Here is a 21,478-nt window from a genome sequence, read left to right as displayed (position 1 = left end):
AACTTATATAAAGCGTTTAGCACAAGGATTGCACATAGTAGGCACTCAGGTAATGTTAGATCATTTTATTCTTATTCATTAATACATGTTCAATAATTTCTCAAGTTCTAAGCAGGACGCATGCAGCAGGAGCAGAGTACATGGAAGCAGTAAATCTGAATAGAGAGAAGAGAAATTGTAGATGAAAATTTTCTTGATGCTCTAGTTGCTACAGCGTGCATGGGCAAACCGTCCTACAACCTCTTTTGGATACTAACGTCTCATCAGCTCAGGAGCACAAAAAGGTCAACTACTTAGGTAACTTCTGGGAGAGACTGTATGAATAATTTTGAATGAACATTACAGTTGATACGGCTTTCTTTTCCAAAGCAACAAAACACAGAGCAGTGTCCAGAGAGAGAGCAAGCATTCTCTGTTACAGGTTTCCAGGCCTGTTAGCAATGCTTCGGGCATGCCCACTAAACTGCAGTCTGTCTTAGAGATATGCCTTGATTATAGACATTCAATTTTCAGAGAACTCATTTGATAAGAAACAGTATGCTTATAATAGGTATATATTAATCCTGCAATATGAATTGACAATCTGAAAAAATAAAATGTTCAGTTATGATATCAAGCAAAGGATAGAATCTGGGAGCAGGTGAGAGTTTTGACATATACCTTATACTAAATAGTCTACTGATCTCCGGAAGTTTCAGTGGTAAGTATTTAATAAATTCAATTTAAATAGTAACTGACTTGGACATTCATCTCTTTTTAACTTGTTTTGTTGGTTTACCTGATTCAAATCAAGATGTCCTAGAATTAAGTTTCCACATGACCAAGATTCAGAACATCCAAATTGATACTGAGTGAATCAAACTTTCTTAGGGTAAATATTTTCTCTAATATCTAGATTTGTGATTCACCTGACAGCTAGAATGATAACTGAACTTAATAATAAATGAAAGGTTTGTGGTATGAAAAAAATTACCATATAACTGAGAAACAAAATTGACTGGTAAATTTATTTAAAACTTAGACTTATCTACTCAAAAGTAGAAACATTTGTATTACTTTTCTAAATAAGGTGGGTTTAAAAAGCACCTACCATGACATCTCAACAGAGAAAGCACTCAATAAAGGCCAGATTTAAATTTTAGTACAATACAAACGAGTTCTTGACAGTGCCTAACAGGAGTTTCAGAGTTTTTAATTTCACAGGCCTTGTTTGTGACAATTAATTCTGTTGAAGTCAACATTTATACAGTGTTTCCCTCCTCTGTCCCGGTCCCAGTTCCCAGGAAAAGCAAGCAAGCAACAAGCCATTGGTAAGAAAAATGAAGCATGATGACTTTGGTATCTGCCTAGGAAATAAATTGAGGCAAAAAAAAGCACTGGGTCCCAAGAATAAGTAGCTCATAATTTCCTTCTTAAGTTAAACGATTCTATATGTAAAATTGTAGATAGACATCACAAACACACTTTACCAAGGACACATTCATAATCAATGCATAATGAAATGATAATTCAATTTTATTTCCCAACCTTAGAATCAATCAGTCCCAAGACAATTCTCACTTAAAATTTTCATCTTACTGCATTCTCAAAATATTACTAGTGCTTAATGTAAACAAATGAAAGGCTAGTGGGATAGGAACTATCCCACATGTCCAACTGGGATAGGAACATGGACTAAATTTCCACGTATATCACATCGATAGAAAATTTATGAAGAACTTGATTTGAATAGAACCTAATACACTGACAGTAGTAATGTCATGAGATGTTTGGTCAAGTGACCAAAAAGTTAACATGCTGGAAACTTGACAAGTTGGAAAGCCAACAGGAAGATAATTAATCACAAGTTTAGAGAAACCATTGAATGATTAGCATCTTGTTGCTAGGCAATGTTTCCAGGCAGCAGCTCTCACATCTTGAAGGAGCAGAATATTTTATTTTTACTTTAAAAAATAAAGTTTATTGGTTATTTATTTATTTATTTATTTTTTGAGACAGAGTCTCACACTGTTGGCCAAGTTGGAGTGTAGTGGCGTTATCTTGGCTCACTGCAAACTCCGCCTTCTGGGTTCAAGCGATTCTCCTGCCTCAGCCTCCTGAGTAGCTGGGATTACAGGCATGTGCCACCACACCGAGCTAATTTTGTATTTTTAGTATTTTAGTTTCTCCATGTTGGTCAGGCTGGTCTTGAACTCCTGCTCTCAGGTAATCCACCTGCCTCTGCCTCCAAAAGTGCTGGGATTACAGGCGTGAATCACTACATCAGGCCTGAAGTTTATTTTTCAAATAAATTATGCATATTTGTGTTTGTCAACTTTTGGGCCTCTCAACTATCTACAGACCTATGAAAGTTAAAATTCTCTAATTTATAAGAAGTAAATATATTGACTGGATGTCAATGTGTATGATAGCCCTCACTAAAATAAAAGTTGTACACTCACCGTGTAGTAAATCATAGAGTTTGCATATGGTCATATAATAAAACCAATCAGAGAGGGAAAGATGCCTTCAATGATGTGCCTATTGTAGCTGAATAATGGAATACAAAATATATGTGAGGTTGATTAAAATATTAAAATTAAAGTAAAATTTAGGTATGAAAATATCTTTACTTTGTAAATGCTTAAGTAGCACTTAGTACTAAAGAAAATATATATGCTAAAAGAAAATTTTGATGTTTCAAACATTGAATTATATAACACAAGTATAAAAACTGTTTGGATTTAGATTGGGTTGTCTTTAAGGTATCATTAAACTTTTAAAATAATAACAATTAATATCAGACAGCTAAAGAAAAAGAAAACTGTATTGGTTGGAGTAAGAACCCTCTTATTTATCAACCTTGTTCTTTTCACAAAAACCCTCCCCACACTCTCAGGCTGATGCTGGTCACTTGCGCTGCCTCCAGCCCATGCCCAGTGAGGAATAATGGCCAATGATGAGTACAAGTACTTCCCAAAGACAGTTTTCAGTGACAGGAAAGAGTGACATGTGTCTAGGCAATCAAAACATGACAGGAAGTATTCACTTTCCCTTCGCTTTTTTTTTGAGATAGGGTCTCACTCTGTTGCTCAGGCTGGAGTGCAGTGGCACAATCACGGCTCACTGCAGCCTGGACCTCTTGGGCTCAAGCCATCCTCCTACCTCAGCCTCCCAAGTAACTGGGACTATAGGCTTGAGCCATTATGTCCAGCTAATTTTTAAAAAATAGTTTGTAGACTCAAGGTGTCGCTATGTTGTGCAGGCTGGTCTCAAACTCTTTGGCTCAAGCAGTCTTCCTGCCTCGGTCTCTCAAAGTGCTGGGATTACAGGCATGAGCTGCTGCACTTGGCTCACATTCCCTTTTCTGTCTTCTTTCTTTTTCTTTTGCGCCTCTTCATCACTTTTCCCCAAAAATCTTTTCCCCCCAAAGTGTTGGGTTAATTTTTTTCCTCCATATTGAAATGTTTGATACTAGGCTTCCTGGTTTAGAATGAGTTGTTTTCCTATACTCCCCTATTTTTTTCGTTCCCTCTTGCCAATATTTTGATTGAGATCCTACACTTTTTTCCCCCCAATCCAGGGCTAATAGAGCATGCCAAATTTCTAGTGGAGAAGAGTTGGAGATGGGCTAGAGGAAGGGATGAGGTTCAGCTACCCCGTTGTTCAGGGAGGTGGGGATGGAGCCGGGGAGGAAACACAAGTGGAGCTCGACCCCAAAGCTGCAGATCTTGGGTTGTGGGAAGTAATATTAAATGACATTATGGTACTTCATCTTTCTTTTCAAAAATTAACCCACTATCTCTCCACTCTTAGTGAAGAATTAGGCTGTTTTCTTGTCAACTCTTTGTAATTGCTGCTAATTAGTAATGCATGACTTGGAAATATACTAATTAAAATTTAGAAAGTTTGATTTCAGTCTTCCAAATATAGGTGATTTCAAGTAGCTCATCTGATCTATTACTTTTCTTTTATGACACTAATGCTTTTAGTTCTTTCAAAATGTGGCTAATTAAAAAAAACAAACAAAATTACCCCTAAATTATGGCTTTCTTGGTGTTTTGGATGATGAAACTAATGTATTACTATCTGAATTTCTTATTAGATTTTTACATATCTAGGTTCATCTTAAGCTTTGAAACTTAAGAATTTGAAGAGATTTTCAATAACTGACTGTGTTGTGCCATTTCATTGCCCTGGCCATCTGACTGTCCCTTTGACATGATTTCTAAATTTGGTTTACAGAATAACTGGAAAGATATTAAGACAAGCACACTCATAAATACATGAATGATCCAATAAACAGGCAACAAAAAAGTCCTACCAAGCTCGGCAAAAGCGTTATTTCTTCCTTGTTGAAGGTATCAGCATATGTTACATCTTATGTTGCACAAGTGTGCTCATTAAATATTATGAAATGTACAGCAGGCCGGGAAGCTCTAACCAGCTAGGCAAAGTCACTCATACCTGTGTGTTCGTATTTATGTCGCAGAAGGGAACTGCTTTTCTGGAATGTCTTGTCACATAAGTCACATGCATACATGCCACTCTCTGTCTTCTTGATCTTCTTGCGAGACAGACAGGAATCGGAGTCTGTCATGTCATCTAGGCCTGACATGTAGTCTTGTGCTCCATCAAGCAATTCTCCCTGCGATAGAATCACACAGTTCAATACAGTGACGTCTCTTTGCGCTCACACCAAACAACTTTGTATAGGCTGACATTTGGAGAACCTCAAAAGTGCTTGCTACTAATCGATCTAGTTAAACAATTTCCTTTTCCATGAACAATATATGAGGTCTCACGCTGCAACAAAAATATAAACTTCTCTGCTCTGGAAGGTAGAGCTCTTTGTTTTTCAAGGACAGAAAATGGTCAACTCTGAAGGTGAGAGAAACAAATTTTTCTAAAATCCTTCATTTCCTTTACACCTAGAAATACCTAGAAAATAAATGAAAATTTAACATTGAAATTTGTGTATTTTCTAGTGTGCTTAACTTTAGAAATGATCTGTAGCTGTAGAAACCCGATTTTAATTGAATTTTATATTTAGGTACAAAATGTTATTATTATGCAATCTATTTAAATGTATGTCTACCAATTAAAGGCCTCAAGCTATATTTTTATATTTAATTTTCTAATTTGAAATAGGGAATATTAATAACACTTTTTATCAATGTTCTATGTTAAAACAGCCTTCAGCATTGAACAATAATGAATGTGGATCAGTAAATTATTAAATTTCTTGATATTTATTTTGTCTTGATCCAAACGAGTGCAAACGTGCATGATAACATACATTTCCATTTGCTAGCCCACAGTTCAGTTTTCTTAGACTATGTTTGCACTAATTAATATTAGAGAAGATTAAATAGGCTTAAATACATTTACAAAGAGGGCAGATGTACTGTAAATTAGAATACTGGAACCGCTGTTACAGAGGTGGATGGCTACTTATGTTCCTATTTTGCAAACAAAGATTATATGCTGCATAATGTTAAAATATACCTGCTTTCCTATTTGATAAAGCATAATTATTAACTACTTTGAAGATTTGGTAAGAGGTCATGTGAAATATGGAAGACATTTTAAAAAATACTCTTCAAAATAAACCATTCTGTATAAAACAAAAGTATCTATTAAAATGTGTATATGTATTATTGCAAGTTGTGCACATCTTTACATTTATTTATTATTTATTTATTTATTTATTTAAGACAGAGTCTTGCTCTGTCTCTCAGGCTGGAGTGCTGTGGCATGATCTCTGCTCAACGCAACCTCAGCCTCCTGGGTTCCAGTCATTCTTCTGCCTCAGCCTCCCAAGTAGCTAGGATTATAGGCATCCACCACTACACCCAGCTGATATTTGTATTTTTAGGACAGATGGTGTTTTACCATGTTGGCTAGGTTGGTCTCAAACTCCTGACCTCAAGTGAGGTCTCTGGCCTCTGAAAGTGCTGGGATTACAGGCATGAGTCATCACACCTGTCCTGTGCACATCTTTAAAAGCACGTGACAGTTATAAACTTTAACTTCTAGCACCTAGGTAAGTCCTACCAAATACTGTCACCAATGTGTAATTCTAAAAGCAGATGAGTCCATCTAAATCAATCTCAAAATAAATATTAATTTCTTCTTTATCCCTTTTGTTTTTAAAGCAAATGTGCTTAGAGTACAGTGATTCACTGTTTCATCCATTTTTCTAGCTCACTGACGGTTTTAGGTTCATGTTAAAGCAAACTCTTCGGTTTCTGCTGAGTTTTTTTCACTAAGATTTTTTTTCCTACATGCCCATAATCAGTATAATTACCATCTCTTTTCTTCAGAGCAGAAAAGCATTTGTCTCTTTACCTGAAATCCTTGTTTCCGCTGGTACTTTCTCCTTTGCTGCATATCAGCAAAAGTAGCTGCTCCAGTTGGGTAGGTGTAGGCCATATGTGGTAGGAAGCTCATCTGATCCAGTCCTGGGTATGGTCGTAGCCCAGGAATACTGGTCTGGACTGGTGGCATGAAAGTAGCAGGGGGAAATGCGCTTTGAGGTGGAAGAGCTGTGTATAAAGGTTTGGCACTAAATGGGTTCATGCCGAACACTGGGTTAGTGCTTTTGCTGTCCAGATTATTTGAATTTGAAAATTCCTTCTTAATAAAAGTCAAGTTCAGAGGCTCATCTGAGTTTTCAGATGAGGAAGAAACACTATTATGGTCTAAACTGATGCTACTAGCTTTTGTTTTGTTCTTTGTGGCTATAATACTTTTGGGTTCTTTCATTTGTTTTGGTAATGACAAGTCTAAAGGCTCAGCCTGGAGCTCCTCAGAAGAGAAGCTGTTTGGAGTGTATGAACTACTGTGGGAGTTTTTAGAAGATGTGGAGGAAAGATTTAAGGGAGAAGGAGTATTACTCCTGGAGTGGTCCAATTTTTCAACTGGTTTAATATTGGTAAAATGGGAAGGTTTGGTTAGCCTGAGAGGAGGATCACAATTCGTAACACTGTTGTGGAGTTCTGCTATAGATGGTGATGTTATGGAGTCCATAGGTTTTACGGGAGACCTGGGTAATAAAGAGTCTTTTGTGGGAGGGTTACTGTTGGGAGCTAACGGCTTGGAGCTTCTTTCCAGGGATGGGGACCTGGAATTTGAGTACTGGTACACTTTCCGTTGCTCAAACCATTCCTTCACAAATTCCTGAGGAAGGCCCACAGCAATGGAAATTTTCAGCAGTTCATCGGAGTTGGGCTCCATGTTCATAGCATAGTATGCTTTGAGTACAGACATGTGGTCCTTGTATGGGTTGATGGGGCTTGTCATTCCTTTCTCAGAAAGTACAGATGACAAGAGGAGGGCTTTATTATCAACAAAAACTCCGGCTTTGTTGGGGACTATGTTTTCATGAGGCTGCAGGACCGCCTTGATCTCTTCATTCATCTTACAAAGGTAACGTTCATGCTGATGCAAAGGGATAGGGCCAGGAAAACTTTCTTTACAGAACTGGCATGAAAATGGAGTGGATATGTTGTGGTTCTCAATCATTTTGTCATCGGTGACCAAATCTATTAAAGTACGTAGCTTCTCTTTCTTTATATTACTGATCTGTCTCCTTGAGTCAGTAGTCAAGCTCTGGAGGCAAGCTTTGGCTTCATTGACTTTTTCTAACGTATAGTCAATAATACTTTTAGTGGCACCATTATGACTCACTACCGGAAGACCAACAGGCGGAATATTAGGAGAAGTAACTCCTTGTTCCTCAGGTTGAGAGCATGGATCCTTCATGTGATAACCTTTCAACTTTGAAATTTCTTCAGCCTTGCAGTCCATTTTTTGCCTGGAAACAGTATTGTCCACAATCTGTAGAACCTTTTGTACCTCACTTAAATTACTGTTCATGGTGGGAAATCCAAGTAAAGGGGCTTCCATCCCTACACCTAAGTGCTGCATTGGACTCTGAGCAGATGGATGAACTCCTAAAGGGCTGGTGGCTCCAAGCCCACCATTCATAAAGGGACTAGTGCCACTAAACCCGTGTGTAGCCATAAGAACTTTATAGTCATTGAAGTCTAGTGGTTCTGTTTTAATTTTAAGTAAGCCTGTCTGTTCAGACATACTAAGTGGTTTTCCATTCTCCAACTTGTTTCTTAACTGGGTAATGGCTGAATTAGTAGGAGAAGAAGAAACAGAATTAGGGGAAGAACCCGTCTTGATATTGTTTCTCATTCGGCCATTTACAGAGATTAAACCAATACATTTCTTGCTGCTGATGTGCGAACTGTAGGAACCAGAATGGGAGAAACGTTTCTTGCAGTTTGGGCACTCGTAAGGTTTTTCACCTAAAATGATAATTAAAATTAACGTTACATTTCCTTGATTAGGTAACAATTGCAGTTGTCTACCAAGACAAGAATCTGTGAAACCAAATGAAAGGAACACAATGGGGTACCTCTACATTCTAGGTACTTAGATTAGAATTATGTGACCATAACTGTTTCTGGGCTTTATCTACCCTGGGAGGATATAATCCAAGATGTTCACGGTGGAAGGTAAGGGCTATCTGTGACTTTTTCGGCTGAGATCCCAAATCTTGTCTTGCCATCGGCAGCCTCGTATTTAAACAGAGTGTCAGATTAATGTGTGGTCAATAGCACAATAAAGATGTCACGGTATTTAAAGGGAAGTGTAGCCATGGCCTTAATCAACTTTGTGGAGATTCCATTCATTCTACCAATCCAACCAGTCCTTTGAATAGCATCCAATTTGATAATAAAATGCTTGGCAGAGCTATCAAACTAGTTATAAAGAGGAAATCTCAGTGGTAGGATTCTGTTCTGTGATCCACGCCCCTCAGGAATCAGGGAATATTTATCATACATAGCTCTTATCCAAATTTCTTCACCCTTGTTTTTCATGGTTAGGTCTCAAAAATTAATATCCTTCAGAATTTGCCAGTTGACTTTCCTCAGGTCAAGAATATTTATTCTGGAGAAGCGGTTTTGAAAGGACAAAAAGGAGCCTCTAGATTTTGTAATAAATCAAAGCATTTGTAATTTTTAAGATGTGTAAGCATTTTGCTTCTTTTTATAAGACAGTGCTACTGGTGGTACCCTAAGTCTCATGAAGACAAATCAGGCACACAGAGTTGATGAAATAAATGGATAGTTCCAAAAAACTACAAATAGGACTGTGTAAATTTTAAACAATCTTTTAAAACTCCCCTAATTAAGTAAAATGCAAATGTGAGCTCCAGCACCTCCGCTACTCACCACTGTGAATTCGCAGGTGTTCTTTCAGATGGTGTTTATATTTGAAGGCCTTGCCGCACTCTGTGCATTTGAACTTGCGATTACCTGCTCCTTGGGTTAGCATTTGGTGCTATAAAAGGAGAAAGACTGACATCAGTTTTGTGCAGGAGGAACAAAGAAAATTTGTTATGAATATTTTTAAAAGGCCTCTATTTTTCAGACAAGCCAAAAGGTTTGAGTCCATGCTTATTTATCTGCTCAGTCTTTCAGAGTTGCAATAAAAGCGATAATGTTGGTAATAAAATTGGAACAAATAAAAAAAAGTGCTTTCACATGCGCATCCAACACTCGCTTTAGAATTATTTCTGTAGTGTCTTTTCCAAAATGTTTCTTTGAACCTTCAGGGATGAGGAAGTATAACTGTAAAGATATTTGTTGTTTTTTGTGTTTACTACAAATTCTAAAATATGAACATTCTCTGCTAGAATGTCACAATTCTGTCAAGGAAAAAATATTTTCCTGAAAATTCTGAATAGTCTCAAAAAAACCACCCCCCACATAACAAATGTTATCAATCTTTTTGTATCAGCATAAAAGTATATCTTATACTGAAGCAATCTAAAATGTAAAAAAGAAAAAAAAAACCCAATCCCAAACCAAAAACACACAAACAAAAAAACCTTGACTATAAATATTTCATTACATGATGAGCATGTTTAAATATCCTATTCATTGTGCTAGTAGCAAATAGAAGCCTAGTTTTTCCTGACGTGTTGCATATCAGAATTGATTCATTATCAAATGTAAGAGACAACATCTTGGGTTATAGCTGCTTGAGCAGTTTTATCATAGGCCAGTAGGAAAGACTTCAACGTCTTTTCATTTTCCTTTTTAGTAGTGTGCAAGGGAGTAGGGACAAAAAAGGAAAAAAAAGTTTGCTGAAAAGACAAGTTAAAAGCAGCAAAGATATAATCAAACACAGCTGACCTTTTTGAACACGGGGAAAAAAGCAGTGTGACTTAGAATTCTGGAAAAAAAAATGCAGTCATCCACTCTGGATGCTCAAGGTAGGAGGTCAGCCTTTTTCTAGCAGCAATGACACAAAAGCCTTTTGCAAAAAGACAGCACAGAAACGGTATGACAACTGCTAGGGTGTGCTGAATCTTCCCACATTCCTAGTGAGACAGATGGTGTTACATGGGACACAGGGAGGTTTGTTCAAACAGCAGCAACCTTCAAAGATCAAGCAGAGCCCAGCCCGCCGAGCGCCATTGAGGGACCAGCGCTCATATGTTGCTGAGTTGCATAAACAAACAGCAACAGCTGCTTTGTCTCCCCCCACAGCCCTCGGAGGACTACTATAAACTTTAGTTGTGCCACTGTTAATATGATACAATCATTTTAATTTACTAATTGTAAATGCCATGAGCAAATGAGGGGACTTTTCAACACCAAAGCTACCATTCATAATGCGCCAACACAATCACACTTCTGCATGTGAAATTTAAAGCGGTTATGCTAGATAAATATCTAGGCACTTTTTTTTTCCCCTAGAGTTTTTGTGCATATAAGCAAGGGGAGATAAACTGTTACATAAGTGCAACCATGCAAGAATATTTTTTATAACTCATCTTTGAAAAGTATTCAGGTGACAAGCCCAATCAGACATAAATGGAATAATTTATATGAGCTGTTCTCCTAAAATAGGAAAATTCCATAATCTAGTATTATCACCATTATTGACTGTGTTTGCTTATTCTCATTTTCCTTATTCAAAGAAAATGAAGGTTATAAGGAAAAACTAAGAATTTTGAATACAATATCGTGTTCAATAATTTTAAAAACAGACATGGTGTCAAGACTTAAATTAAGTGATTCCGGATCTGTAGGGCCAGTTATTGTGACTTAAGGCACACCACTTCTGTCCATGCAAACCTATTATAATATCAATTTGCAGAGTCAATCCTCCCAGGGGGACAGAGGAGTTTTGCTGTAACATTTAAGGAACACTGTGAATCAATCCTATTCAGTTGTTTTAAAGATTTAAGAAGCTATACTTAACTGTTGAAGACAGAGTTTTTATTTTTGAGACAAGTAAGCAAATAGAGGGGGAGTAATTTTAACATTTAGCTACACATATGTATATTAAGAAGGGATCTTTCTAATGTACATCCAATGTTTTAGTACTAATCCCATTTATTATATATATACACACACAGATAATATATGTCTTTTTGATTTTCCTTAAAACACTTAATTAGATTTCATGAACTAGTAGCAGCTTATAAAAATACTCTAAGTAATTGAAGGTGTTATATGAAAAATGAAAGAAATACGCACTTATTTTACTATGACTTAGATCCTATATGAAAAGAAAATTTCTAAGTAAAACGAGGTGAAAAATGGAATGAAAATTGCTGAGATGTTTAATAATGTATAATTAAAATGCTACAATTTCATTCACTTTTTGTGGAACGTAAAAATGAAACTAAAGTCAAGTTAAAGTGCAAATAAAATTTCTAAATTAGAAATTAACACACTCATTCGATCGTGAACATAAGACTATTAAATCATATTAGAAGAGACCATCAAAAAATCATTTAGACCTCAATTAAAGCTATTACCATTAAAAGATCTGCATCTTCAAAATGCCATGAAAAATTAATAATGATTGCCAATCAAAGCAATATCGTTTCTCTAAGGGGTTATTATAGAAAGAAATCACTTAAAACCATCCCCCCACCTGATCTGTCCCTGGCTTGTGCGTCACCATATGCCGCTCGAGCTGGGTGCGGTAGGCAAACGTGTAGCTACAGAGAGGGCAGGAAAAGTTCTCTTCATTCTTCTCGTGGCGGTACTTGATGTGCTCCTTCAGTGATGTCAAGCGCTTGTAGCCCCGGTCGCAGTAGGGGCAGGTCAGCAGTTGGGCAAAAGCATCTGGAGTTCCAGGTGGCAGGTCTGTAGCCGAGAGACAGAGAGAGAGAGAGGCAGGCCAAAAGGTCAGTAAATCAATGGCAGCTAATGGGCTGACTGCCCAGGATGGTATGACAGGAATCACTGCAATCTGCTCCACAGAGTGCCATCATTGCGCCCGGCCCCTCGCACACCAGTCCCCTCGCACACCCAGGGCAGACTTGTAGGAATCAGCTCACACTGCGCTCGAAAATTAATTAATTACTTCAACTTTTTTTTTTTTTTTTTTTTTTTGCGGGGGGTACTTAAACAGCTGATAAATGAAGAAATTGTCTTTAGGTGACTGACAGTTCCTATGAAACCTGTAGCCACAGATTACTCAGGAACTCACAGCATAAAGGGGCGTTTCAGGTGTCGGTCGTGGAGAAGAACAAAAGGTGAGGGAGGGTCGGTCTGAACTTTTTTTTTCCTCAAAAGTAAAATATTTCAGAAAGATAGGAATACATTTAGATATTTTTATCTCTTAGAAATGGGCTCTAATTGTTCTTGTTCTTTATTGGATGTACAAATGACACAAATTTGCTGACAAAAAAATTTCACAATACCCTAAAATTACAGTTCTAATCTTTGCTCATGAAATTCCATGCCTCTGCAGCTGTTCTTCAAATTTTAAGGTAAACACCCAGGCATGTAGTGCATTTGTAATTGTAACAGCTGCAGAGGTCAGTGTAGTGGCTAAAAATGATTTACAGCCTCACCATTTTCTTCTTGCCCATTGGCCTCTGGCGTGCCAAGGCGAGACAGCTCCTCAGGGGCTTCTGGGTAAATAATGGCTGTGTCACTGCGCTGAAGGTACTCCTCGATGCTGACTGCATGACCATCGCGTTCCTCCAGTTTTCTTTTGGCAAAGTATTCCTCAAAATCTGATGTGCAATTTGCATTCTTCACTGAAATCATAAAAGGAGAAGAAATGTCTTTTCCGGGCCTTCTTCCTAGGAGCTCAAGTCCATCTCCATCCTAGCCAGTGAGAAATACTGACTTGCAATAGACTACAAAACCTAGTTTATTTGTAAGAAGTGTTGAAGATGACCAATTATTTACTGAATGTTTATTCTTGTAATATATGCAAGAAGTGGAGGGGGGGCACTTTCCTTCAATTAAATATGCACATTTTATTTTATTTTTTTTCTTCCTGGAATATTAGTCTGTATAACTTACAAAGAATGAAAGAAATTAAAAATGTTTTACGTAAAAATTTTTAAAAAGCCAACAATTGTATTCTAAGATCCAAAAACATTAAAGATAATATAAAATTAAGGTTATTTTAATAGTCTATCTGAAATTTCCTTTTCTTTTAAGAAAGGTATATTTAATTTTTCATTGTCCACTAGACTGAACGTCCCTAACCACAGACACATCCTGTTGCTAAATATAAGCTTTTAACCCTTCACCCTCTGAATGTCACAGATAGCCAGGACTATACAATCTGAGACAGATGTAAAAGGAAAGATATTCCTAGACAGATAATAATGCAACTTTGTTTAAAAAAATCACCAGAATGTGGCATTTTATCTTTCCCTATAATTTCAATCTTTAGTTCAGTATTTTAAAGCTGCTGAAAATAAAATTAAGCTCACAACTGATAGAAATAAAATAAAAAGTAACAGAGGGAGTTAAGAAACTGGTGTGTGATTTTGATGTGACTTTAACTTTTGTAATTATGACTCTATTCCTGTGAAATGAATAAGAGTTGTAACTCAATTTTAGCAACTTGTGTCATAAGATTTTGTGTATTTGAAACCTCTAGATGTGTTTCTGAAATAAGTTGTGACTTAGATATCCTAAATAATATTTTTATGCATAACACAAAGTTGGGAGAGTAGCTGTTATATTATTCTTTATTCTAAGTAGGTGAAAAAAGTGCTTTGCTGGTACAATTAATCGTGGAATCCTATTATCACAGTTTTTGAAAGCAGTTAACCTTGGTGCCACTAGATTGTTCACCTTGTCTTCTCTACCATAAACAATATTATAGTATTTGATATAATAATTTTCCTTGGCAACTGTGACAGGGTGATGCACAAGCAAGCCAGGCAATTTTTTTTTTTTTTTTTTTTTTTTTTTTTTAGCTTTCATCATTATGAACTTGGATTTTTGATATGGAGAATAGAAAGTGGAACCATCCATTAATTCAACAAGTATTTATTGAATGCCTAGTGTGTGATAGGCATCATGTCATGCTCTGGTGAGCAAAACACAGATTTAGGCTCATTCTTTGGGAAGTCACTAGAGAGAGTAATACAACTGATACTATCTCCAAAGTAAACACATCATTACAAACTCAGATAAGTATTATGAAAGAAAGTTATATGGTGGTATAAAAAAGTAACAGAGGAGCCTGATGGCAGCTAGAAGATCAGGAAGGTCTTAACTGAAGAAGCAAGAAGTTACCTAACTGTAGAAGCTGGAGAAGAGCAGCATGTGCAATGTGGTCACTGAAACAAGCATGGGACATCTCAGGATGTAAAAAAAAAGGGACAGTGCTGGAATGCAGAGGGTGAAAGGAGAACTGCGCAATGTAAGGGTGGAGAGTAAGGTGGGAGCCAGACCATGCAGCAGGTAAGAGCTTGTTAAGGATTTGGGTTTTTACTCTAAAAGAAGCAGGAAGCTATTGAAGAGTATTAAGCAAGGAGGATGGTTGGATGGAATTATGATTATTTGCATTTTTAGATGACATCTTTGGCTATAGTATGATAGGGATTGGAGGAAGAGAAAAGTAGATCCTGGGAATCCAGTTAGGAGGTTCCTGTCCTAGGCCAGGCAAAAGATACTGTTAAGGAATTGATGATGGAGATGAAGGAAGTGGGTGGATTTGAGAAATACCTAAGATATAAAATTCCTCAGATTCATTTGGGAAAGAATCTGGTTTGTCAAGTTGGGAGATGCTAAGATCCCTCCCTCAGGTTTAGACTTTCCAAATTTGATGGATGGTAGGTGACATTCATCAAAGCAAAGAACACTAGAATCCTAAAAAGACTTGAAACTATAAACAAATACATGGGACCAAATAAAAGGAAGTGGGAGAATTACACTTTGTGGACCACTAAACTAAGCGCCAGTAATCCTGAATGCTGTGATCTCAAACCTTTCTTTTTTTCCTCTGTAACTTCTAATAGGTTTAACAAGAACAATGGTCTATTCCAAGACTGTATTTCCCTCAAAAATAGATTTGGAATGTACAGTAATGGATTAAGATTTTATACCTTGAAATTTTGCTTAAATCTGTTATTAGCTGGACTTAATAAAGAAATGGGCTTTAGATAAGATCACTTTCCTCTTGCTGTACACACAATGTCATGGATGTTTTCCAGTGGATACTTATTGGTGGTGACTGTGATGATGTCATTTAACTTGCATCATTGAGGCCCTATGGAGTATGTAGAAACTGTCAACTTGCATAAACTATTTGCTCATTGTTTTGGATCATCAAAATAACATCAAATCTATAAAAAAAATTACCTTTTACTTTTGATAGGAAGAAAAGATAAAAGGGGCAAAATGGTGAAGCCATGATGAATGTCTTTTGAGTAACTTCACTGCTTTTATCAGTGACTGACTTCTTTTTCAGTGCTATGACAGCAGAAAGTAATGTAACAGTTCCTTTCTGAATTCATATCTACATGAGGGTTGTCAATGGTTTATGTTAAGGGTTAAGACATGGTTTAAGTTTTCTGAGAATATTGTCCTACTTGATGACCTTAGTGTAACCTAGTAAACATAGATGGATGTACATTTAATATCCTAATTTTATCTTGATATTTCAGCAACTATTTGAATGATCTGGCTATCTTTGCATGAATTTTCATTTGCATATGAATGTTTCCATCAGAAATGTAATCATATGCAAATTCAATTGGATTTGCATTAATAGCCTTTTGGCTTAAAAGGGAGGAAAATTCTGATTTTTCTGGATAGGCAAACAAAACTGCATCTAGATACACTACTGTTGCTTGGAGAGGCAATTCAATTGCTAGATCAAATTTGGCCATGCTAGATTTCTATGTCAAGTGTGATGGGGACAAAAGACATCAAATCATGTGCTCTCTTTAAGGATCCATCTTTGATCATCTTTGTATCCTGGGCATTGAGTATATTGCCTAGAAATTAGTAGGCTCTCAAGGATCATTTATGGGATGAAGGTGGAATAAATTATGTCCTTAACACTAATCTTGGTGTAGAGGTCTTTTAGTAAAAGGAAGCATAAAATAAGATACCTGCAGCTGAGCTAGGGACTTAGACCTAATATTCAGGCAACTGTAGAATAATTATTTGATAAACTGTGTAATAGTGGTCATAAATACTTGCAAGAGTTTGATAGGGCTCAGATAAGTATTCAAAAAGGGTTTTATGAAGAAGATGGCACTCAATCATTTAAATCTATTTGCTCCATCTGGATATTTCTTCATGCTGTATAGATATGCTGTTGTTTATATATCTCATATACCTAGGGTCACTTAAGTGGGCTAGAGTTGAACCTCCCAGAAATTAGGTATCACCAGCATGGATCTAATGTAGTTCTTCCCTGAGGTGCAGTAGGTGCTAGTAATATACAGTTTTTCTGCCCAGTACTTCAACATTCACCTTGTCCTAGGAATGGTTCTCCATTTCCCGACTGCCAAGCCTTATGGTACCCAAGGAGCTGCTGTGTTACCACGTGATCCTGCTCCCCTAGCCACAATTGATCTCTATTGCTCAGGTGAGCCAATCTTAGTCCTCTCTTCTCCAGGCCAACTTGTTGATTGGTCCAGGGTAGCCAATAGATCCAATTAAATTCAATAAATCCCTTCCTTATGATTTTAGGACTTTGTTCCAGAAAAAGCATCAAGGCAGTTTTTTTTTTCTGCCAAGTGACTGTAACTATAAAATGTAGAATGAAGGAATTGTTATTTTCCATCTAGAAAAAGAAGATTTATGAAGAGAGAGAATAAAGCAGACATACAGAGAAAAAGCAGACAAGATTGCATGTTCTGACAGTTAATTTCTAGCTCTTCTCATTCCTGAGGCTGAGGTGCACCTTGCAGCGGTTCTGTTGACCACCTTCCTTAAATTCTGTGAGCCAAGAAACTTCCTTTTCTTCTTGAAGGTATGTTGTGTTTCAGTCTCTTAAAACTACAGTCACACTAACAGTTATAATACTAGGACAAATGATGGGATTCAATTTTGGTTACTCTCAGAATTGTTGGGAAGAATGAAGTTTTGATTGTTTCTGAAAGTTTGTATGTTTGTTTTTACAAAGATTATGCAGTAATGTGTACTGGATATAGGAATCAGGTAGAAAAGTAGCAGAAAGGTTGTAGAATTCTTCACTGAATTTTTCTAGTGTAAAATCAACCTCATTTTCCTTCTTTCTGTAATCCTCTTCACTCCCTGGTCTCCTTGGAAGAACTGCCAAAACACACTGACAAAGGATATTTGCATGGTATTTATGATCAAACAATAACAAAAATTCACAAGAAGCCTCAAGTAATTTCTTCCCATACCTTCTCCAGAGATTTTGAATAGTCCTCAAATTTACCCTAATGTCTTGCAAATATCTCTCAACCTTCCCTAAGGTTAGATAACCTTTTCTTTATCCAAAAAAAGAATATCTAGCTTGGACAACAAATCTTGTCTCTATAGAAAGTAAAAGAACTAGCCAGGCATGGTGGTGCGTGCCTGTAGTCCCTGCTACTGGGGAGGCAGAGGTAGCAGAAGTGCTTGAGCTTGGGAGGTCGAGGCTGCAGAGAGCTGTGATCACACCACTGCACTCCAGCCTGAGTGACAGAGTGAGACCCCCATCTCAAAAACAGAAAAAAAAGAATGTTAATTAAAAATATTTCCTCATGACCATGTGTATTTTAATATTGTTTGAATATTAGGGTGAATTTTCAGGTCCCTTTTTGTCAGGAAAGCCTCAGTTCTCTTGGCAATATGTTGGTCACTCTTACTAACATTGCTTATTAATGACACTTTTATAAATATCTTTATGTCTGTGTTAGATATTGATTTTTTAGACAGATAACAATAAATATCAATATAGACTGGCTTTAAAATTATTGCTTAAAAATCAAGCAGCCGGGCGCGGTGGCTCACGCCTGTAATCCCAGCACTTTGGGAGGCCGAGGCGGGCGGATCACAAGGTCAGGAGATCGAGACCATGGTGAAACCCCGTCTCTACTAAAAATACAAAAAAATTAGCCGGGCGAGGTGGCGGGCGCCTGTAGTCCCAGCTCCTCAGGAGGCTGAGGCAGGAGAATGGCGTAAACCCGGGAGGCGGAGCTTGCAGTGAGCCGAGATCGCGCCACTGCACTCCAGCCCTGCGGCAGAGCGAGACTCCGCCTCAAAAAAAAAAAAAAAAAAAAAAAAAAAATCAAGCAATGTTAACAGAACTCTAAATAAAAGAGAAATATTGGTCCCCAAATTAGTCAGCCCCCATAATCAAGTTGCTTTAGAATACTTTCTCAAAGATACTTAAAAGTGGGCTTTGCTTAGTGTTTACAGGTAGTGAAATATAGACTGGGTACTTATTCTTTATCATTTTCTGTTTCCCTTTGGTATTTATTTTCTTTATTTGTAACAAGCCTGTGTTCACATTGGAAGACAGGTACTCCATTATCACTGGTTTAGTGTCCTGCATGCTTTTGATTTTCATAAAAAATTGAAAAAAATTGAATATTATGTTAAGCCATTTAAGTAAACATCAAAATGAATAAATAATTCTTTTTCAAAAGAAAGTATCTTGGAAGGTACAGAGGAGCTGCAGCAAGTATACGTAAAAAACTGAGTAGAATCATCCATCCATCACCGTTTTTTAGTAACTGTTTGTTGAGTGCCTACTAGTGCCAGTGTTCTTGGAAATTAGGACTTGAGTGGTTAATTTTTTTCCTGCTTCTGTGATTCACCCATTTGGAGATATATACACATAATGGTTGTGACTCTGCAATATACAGACATGTAAATATATATATGTATAATAGGGCATCTCATATACACACACACACACACTTCCCCAGTGTAATGTAATGTATGTAACGTAAATTATGTATTTATCATGTAATCTGGCTTTTGCTCACTTCACTATGAAAGGCAAAGGGACCTGAAGAAGCAATTACAAATCTAGGTAACTGTATTTATCATCTTTTTGAAAAACAGTCTTTTTGTTGACATCTCAGATGAGAAGAAAACACAGAAAATTATTTTGAATGTAGTCATTTGTATTGAGTTTGTTAGTTTAAGGAAGCGCGTATTCGGCATTTGTTGAGGTCTATAGATTCTCATGGCTGCTTTGTTTAAAGTTGACTAATTAATAAATGTAAGCTTTTCATCATTAAAACTGCACGTATGCATTTTTGCAGAAGGCTTCCAAAAGACATGTTGGCACTAGATACCTAAAAACAACCGTGAGGGAAGAGGATGATCTTTTTATCATTACACAGCTACATGGGCGGCCTCACAGAGCCTCCAACTGGTACAGAGGCATGGATAAAGCCAGGTAGTCAAGAGCAACAGAAAAGTTTTCTGCTTTTCCTGGGAATTAGTACAGCATCTTGGCTGCTCCCTCCACCCCTGCTCTGAACATGGCTTTCTCCAGGGAACACATGTTCAGATGCCAATGAGAGTTTCTCATGTAAGAGAGCTTCACGAGAGCGAGGTGAAGAGTGGACAAGGAATGGGAATCTGTAGTAGTCTGTAGTATCAAATATCTCCCTAAACAGCAGGAGATCTTACATTAGGGAATTTTGAATATCAAGATGTAGAGACTGCTAACACTCAGACAATTTTGATTGCTGTGTACTGGCACAGAATGATAGAGTCCATTACTTTCAAAAAAATTCCCAAGATAGACAATATGCACTTGTCTTTCACATTACTGTCTAACCGAAACATTTGGAATTGGTATATTACCAAAAAGACAGACTAGTTTATTATATTTTACAGGAGTTGATGAAATAAGGTGATTTTGCCCAGCAATTCAATGCTCTTTTCTTATGTTTTATGTAAAGACACGTGAAACCTAAGAAAGCTCAGGACAGTCAGTGATTTTCAAAAGTCAGTGGCATCCGTATTATCTGGGAGCTTGCTTGAAATGCAAATTATTGGGGCCCATCCAAACCTATGGAACCAGCAATCTGTGTTTTAACAAGTCTTTCAGGAAATTCTGACCCTTGTCCAATTTAAGAACTCCACAAATTCAGTCCTCTGCCTCGCATGGCTAAATGAGACGTTCATAACATGATTTTGGAGAGAAGCACAAGCACAATCAGTCCCATATTATTATTATTAGGTAGCTTTCCTGACTATCTCAGCCTGAGTCCACATAGACTTCCTTCTTCACTTACTGAATGTCATTTGTGTGTCTCAATCATTGAATTGATCACATCCTATTGTAATCTTTCTCTTACGTGTCTGTGAGCTGATAAAGGAATGAACCATATGTTATTCAGCTTTGTGTCACCAGCACCTAGCGTAGTGCCTGGGTCACAGTTATTATGCAATAACTGAATGATTAGGCAAGGCTCAGGGTCCTTGGACTCCTCATTTTGGCTCAGTTAGTTCATGTTTTTGAATTTCAATTTCCTCATCTGTAAAATGAGCCAGGGTGTGCTTTCCGGGTATCCTCAAAGTTCCAGAATTCCGTAATTTCAATTAATTAATTACCTTAATCAATTTGCTTTTTCTTTACTGGCTAGGCCTAGAGAATTTTATCTGTCTTCTTTTCAATTAAAAACTCAAAACAACACAGCTTTCTGATGGGGAAATCAAACATACAGATTAAGAGAAAATATTTTGGAGGTGCCTGGAAACCCCAGACACATCACAAGCAAAACAGTGCTTATTAAATATTTGTTGAATGAATGAAGTAGGTACTCAAGAAGCTTGAAATATCAGTTATTTCTTGTGGGAACACTTGCTGTGAAGTGAAGATAGCTGCTCCTAATCGCAAACAAAGCTAATAAAACCACAGCATTCATTAGCCAGGAAGTGAACAGGCTCTTCTCGGCGTTCGCTGATTATAGTCTGAAAATCATCCCCCGTCTCACCTGCCAAGCACTACTTCTATTTTTCTCTCCTCTGAACCTATCTCTTTCTCCACCTTATTTTTAAAAACTCAATGTATGAAATTAACTAAGAAATTAAAAAATAATGACTTCCATGACAGATATCTGACTGGTGGACAAAACTCTTCCAACCTATAAAAATGTGACAGATACAACCAAGAAGAGTATGACATGCTTTATAATAGTGTGATTCCCTCTTTGTTAAGTATTTAGGTACTAATTGAATTATCTGATAAACTGATTTTGTACAATTGATTA

At 37.1% G+C, this 21,478-nt stretch overlaps 1 protein-coding gene across 11 annotated transcripts in view; it reads right to left on the bottom strand.

The window, feature by feature from the left end:
* ZEB2 (zinc finger E-box binding homeobox 2) overlaps positions 1-21,478 on the bottom strand; it is a 136,357-nt gene that overhangs the window by 7,460 nt on the left and 107,419 nt on the right. For 10 of the 11 annotated variants that reach the window (XM_033231593.1, XM_033231595.1, XM_033231589.1 and 7 more), the window contains 5 exons: positions 12,881-13,069; positions 11,953-12,167; positions 9,231-9,339; positions 6,331-8,300; positions 4,447-4,627 (listed from right to left, as the gene is read on the bottom strand). In XM_033231593.1, coding sequence (XP_033087484.1) covers positions 4,447-4,627; positions 6,331-8,300; positions 9,231-9,339; positions 11,953-12,167; positions 12,881-13,069 — 2,664 coding nt within the window. Of the gene's footprint in view, positions 1-2,440; positions 2,530-4,446; positions 4,628-6,330; positions 8,301-9,230; positions 9,340-11,952; positions 12,168-12,880; positions 13,070-21,478 lie in introns of those variants that run through there. The other variant, XM_033231596.1, reaches the window with a different exon arrangement.

The sequence above is a fragment of the Trachypithecus francoisi genome, unplaced genomic scaffold (genome assembly GCF_009764315.1).
Source record: "Trachypithecus francoisi isolate TF-2019V2 unplaced genomic scaffold, Tfra_2.0 Lachesis_group13, whole genome shotgun sequence".
Classification (NCBI taxonomy): Eukaryota; Metazoa; Chordata; class Mammalia; order Primates; family Cercopithecidae; genus Trachypithecus; species Trachypithecus francoisi.
Note: the sequence above shows the minus strand (reverse complement) of the source record. Positions and strands in the feature narration are given on the sequence as shown.